Source organism: Acyrthosiphon pisum, chromosome A1 (assembly GCF_005508785.2).
Source record: "Acyrthosiphon pisum isolate AL4f chromosome A1, pea_aphid_22Mar2018_4r6ur, whole genome shotgun sequence".
Taxonomy (NCBI): domain Eukaryota; kingdom Metazoa; phylum Arthropoda; class Insecta; order Hemiptera; family Aphididae; genus Acyrthosiphon; species Acyrthosiphon pisum.
The window spans coordinates 86,543,449-86,547,886 of record NC_042494.1 but is presented as its reverse complement, the minus strand read 5'-3'; the positions used below and the strand labels follow the sequence as shown (position 1 = coordinate 86,547,886).

The 4,438-nt window shown below is 27.4% G+C and overlaps 1 protein-coding gene across 5 annotated transcripts; it reads left to right on the top strand.

The window, feature by feature from the left end:
- Positions 1-471: 471 nt before the first annotated feature.
- On the top strand, positions 472-3,159 carry LOC100573103 (THAP domain-containing protein 2). Of its 5 annotated transcripts, none has more exons than XR_003839083.1 (6): positions 472-688; positions 1,256-1,704; positions 1,775-1,944; positions 2,208-2,474; positions 2,576-2,691; positions 2,766-3,159. XR_003839083.1 is itself a non-coding variant. In XM_029487683.1 (4 exons), exons 1-4 carry the CDS (start codon positions 624-626, stop codon positions 2,235-2,237), a joined length of 714 nt encoding a protein of 237 aa, XP_029343543.1. In that variant the 5' UTR covers positions 472-623; the 3' UTR covers positions 2,238-2,742. The 5 variants fall into 5 exon arrangements, 1 of the variants encoding a protein (XP_029343543.1); XR_003839082.1 differs by lacking the exon at positions 2,766-3,159 and having other exon boundaries at positions 2,208-2,299; positions 2,362-2,474; positions 2,576-2,742; XR_003839081.1 differs by lacking the exon at positions 2,766-3,159 and having other exon boundaries at positions 2,576-2,742.
- Positions 3,160-4,438: the final 1,279 nt, after the last annotated feature.

Genomic DNA, 4,438 nt, shown 5'->3' with positions numbered 1-4,438 from the left:
TTAATACCATCCATTATACAGTGACCCACTTGTAACCTACTGTACAGCAGAGCGAAATCCACTTACCCACCTTTTTTTTCATATTTTTTATCTGTATGAACAATGTTCATAGTTTTTTTTAAAAAAACGGGTCAATTAAGAGTTCCGATAGCTATTGTCCGGACACCGGGACAGATCTTTAAAATACGAAAGTTTCCCGTATAAAACGGGACGTCTGGTCACCCTAAATGAGTGCTTATACACTATAACATGACAAAATAAATTTATTTTGTCATGCACTATAATACTTATGACTTATGAGTTATCAGTTATGATTTTATTTTTTTATTTTATTTGCAATTTAGTTGCAATTCGTTATTGTTCTTGTTATCTCCAACGCAGTGCTAGCGAATTGCGATAAAAAAAAATATTGTGAAGCAGCGCCTGGTCAACTGTTATCTCGAACAGCGGTGTAATAGACTTCAGTAGGAGCGTATTATCATTAGAAGCGATTTATCCGTCACATGGTAATTCGTTTGAACGTTTTAAGATATATTATTTTAAATTAAACTTACAATTTACAGATCCCGTATGATTTTAATTTTAATCAAACATATTAGAAACAGTCTACAACATATTTTAAAATGCCAACCTCTTGTTGTGTACGTGGTTGCAAGAGTAAGGGCAATGGTAAAATCAAGTATTTCAGGTAAGTAACAAATTGGGTTTATTTGCTTGTGTTAGGTACAATCATACATTCATATCTATATTCCACTATCAGTAGTAGTAGTTATTCAATTAAATGTTGTCTAGGACTTAGTGGCGTCCATTCAGACGCGTTCAAATGGTTTAATTGACCAGCGAATATTGAATGATCTTGGGTAGTGTCTGTTGGAGCTGGTAGATGATAGTTGTCGGAATAATTAACTTTATAATTTTTACTTATTAGTTAAGATTGTTATGAGTTATAATCATGCAGCAATTGAGCAAATAGTGTGATATTGGGAGGGGGCCTGAACAATGATAGCTTCATACCGGACTCTTCAAAAAGTTTATTTGAGTTGGGATGTACAACAGTTAGGGGAGGGACTTAACCACAGCTATTCGCGACTATGGCTATAATTAAAATACTTGCATTTTTTACAAGTAGTAAAGGGAAAAGACAGTTATGTGGATGTATTGTTTTTTAAACTTGAACCAGTTGGTAAATTACGTTTTGTCGGTGCTGCGGATACTTGTACAAATCATTAATTTTTTGTGTTTTGAATTTTTATAGATTTCCTAGGGACGAAAACCGTAGATTACAGTGGATACAAGCACTTGACCGAGAGAACTTTGTACCCACGAATAATACTTTAATTTGTGAAGCACATTTTACTACTAATGACTATCAAAAAAGACCTGATCTCATTAAGTTAACACATACTGCTGTTCCAAGTATTTTCAAAGGTCGGGTAAATGAAAAACAGAATGCTTCTCTGAAAAAAGTAATGGATCCGGGATTAAAATCCTCTCGAATGCCAGCAAGAAAACGTCATAGTAATTTATCAGACCACACTTATGTGTTGAAACTTCCTGAAGAGATTATACCTGAGGTGACTGAGGATATAGGTTTCCAAAAATCAATTAGTCCATCAAAATGTGTAGTCCACACAATAGATGCTGGTGAATCACGTGTGTTAGATGTATCCCAATCAAATATACAAACATCAAGAAATATTGAAAGTAATTTATATCTATATTTTATCATCATACAATTATTTTTCATTACATATATTTTTGTATTTTTTTTTAGATCCAGTCTTTAAAATACCTGAAAGTTTCAAAAACACTTTTCAACCTCCAGAAAAAAATTGGGAACACGTTGCAATAATACAACAAAAAACAATACATGATTTAAGAAAAAAAGTAAAAGTTCTTCATCAAAAAATTAGACGGTATTCCTCAACAATTGAAACATTAAAGGTAAGTTATTTGTAAACATTTAATGTATAGTATACAATGTAACCCAAATAGCATAACTCAGTAATATGCAATAAAGTAATAATAATTATAATAATAATAATGAACAATTTAATTAATATAAATTAAAATACTTACAGAAAATAATTAATCAGAAATTATACATAGTGTATATTTGCATTATAATATGCATGTAATAATAGTTATTATTTATTATCATAAATAAACACTTTTTTAAAATCAGTAAAACATTTTTGTTGTTTCAGGAACAATTGGATATAATGATTCGTTACTAATATCAAATACCTTCAATAAATAATAAATATCAATAAGAATATTGAAGGATTTCAATTGAAAAGTAATATTTATTACATTTGTATTATAAAAAATTAAGTCATACCTATACTATGCCACTTATAGAATATACACCAAACATTCTGCTGATATAAAATTGTGCTTTACCAAAAATGATAATCTTCTTGAATTTTAATATGAAAACCTAAAGATGGAATTGATTGAATGGTGGCATATAGGTAATAATAATGATTATTGATTACTTATCAGGCAAGGTTAAAAGTAACTATTAAATTTATTAAAATTTGTTTACATTTAATTACTTATATATTACCAACAGGCAGTAACTTGTGTCTGATTTTTCACTTCAATAAACCATGAATTCCATTTTTGTACTGGACAATGTATAAATTCTATACGTTGATGATAGCGTTTCCTATATTGGATGAATGAAAGGTAGGTAATCGGGAAAAAAATATTTTGAGTTTTAATGAATTTAATATATTTGTTATTGAATACAATGTGTTTAGAAAGCATAAATAATGTTTACATTTTTGTAATGCATATGGATAATTGAAAATTGATTAATGGTTCTTTGTAATCTGTTTTATGCCATGGTGAACTCCAAAATTAGAGGGTTGTAAAACTTTTTGGTCACACTGTTATACATTATTAAGTATATTGATTGAGTATGTTAATTGTTAATGCTAACATATTTTATAGAATTATTATAAATTATTATTAATTTAAATGTTAATACCTATCAATCAGTCCCATACATATTAATTTATCTTATATCAAGTTAGTTTTGTTTATTCAACAATATCATTTATAATTTTTTTTTCATATTGAAATATAGACTATAAGTATTGTATATAACATGTATTACCCATATAATAGAATAGTTTGATCTTATTATTAATTTAGTTATTATAATTATAAAACATGTTACCAATTACCATTAGAATAAAATAAATACATTTTTATAACATAAGTGATTTTTTTTTTTAAAATTATTTTGTAATTTCTACTTCTTTAAAGAAATGTAAAAGGAGTTTATGCAATCGTATTTTGAAGTAGAGTACACTTTAAAAGTTGAGAATCAATAGCCTGATTTGTGTGTAAAATATAATAACCAATAGGTAACTGGTAAGTATATAATATTACTTATATTACTTTGAACACAATTGTTTTGAAGCTGTGTGGGGGTGTGTAATTTTTGATTTTTCTTATATAAAACGTGAAACAACCATTATTATTTATTTGTCTAGCATCGTGTATCAGACTTTTATGTGTGGAAAAGTTTTTTGAAACTACAAATTACAATCATTGTTAGGGTAAAGGACAAGACAAGATGCATCAGTCGCCCACACATCTAAACAGTGGATAGGGTACCTAACACGCGTAGTTTCTGGTTGTAATGTTGTACATTAGATATTTAAACGTTTAAGGCTAAACAAACTATAAGAAAAAAAAAGGTGGGTAAGTGGTAGTCGCTCTGCTGTACAGTAGGTTAAAAGTGGGTCACTGTATAATGGACATTATTAAATTTGAATTCAATGATATAATATCACTGTATAAGAAAAACGATTCTGAGCGGAGACGGTATATCAGTCTATGTATTAGACATATATATACTTATCTATGGTATTAAAAAAAAATTTACCTATAATAGGTACCTATAATAAATTCCAAATTAATCATATCATAATATCTATTAGGTACTTATAACGCGTTATACATCAACAAAAAACCGTGGTACTATCATAGATATATAATAGTATACTTTAGAAGTTTCAAGTACCCACGAATAATATTATACAATCACAACAAAATAACTAAAATAGTTATCCTAGGTTTTTAATATGTAATTTCGTCCAAATTTGTACTTAAAATGACTATAAAAATAAACTGTGTAAATGTATTTTTTAGATTTTTTGGTAACAGAATTAATTACTTACGTGGAATCTTGTTTTAAATTTTCAATTCTTAGATACAAAAATTGAACATTTTATAAATGTTTAACTACAAAATAATTTTTCAAATTAAAATTTGTGCCTATGTATTTTTAATATTTTTCAACTGATATTGTAACAATATATCATAGCTTTGTATTAAATTTATACACTTTTTGGCTCAACAAATAAAACTTTATTGATATTTATAGAAAAAAAAACTAAAAAAATTTAATTTGACTTTCTTA

What these genes read in the sequence shown, in the direction of transcription:
- LOC100573103 (XM_029487683.1), top strand. Translation starts at nt 624, where the DNA reads ATGCCAACCTCTTGTTGTGTACGTGGTTGCAAGAGTAAGGGCAATGGT. An exon ending in AACATCAAGAAATATTGAAA is followed by an intron (nt 1,705 to 1,774) that starts GTAATTTATATC and finishes ATTTTTTTTTAG; the next exon opens with ATCCAGTCTTTAAAATACCT. An exon ending in CAACAATTGAAACATTAAAG is followed by an intron (nt 1,945 to 2,207) that starts GTAAGTTATTTG and finishes TTGTTGTTTCAG; the next exon opens with GAACAATTGGATATAATGAT.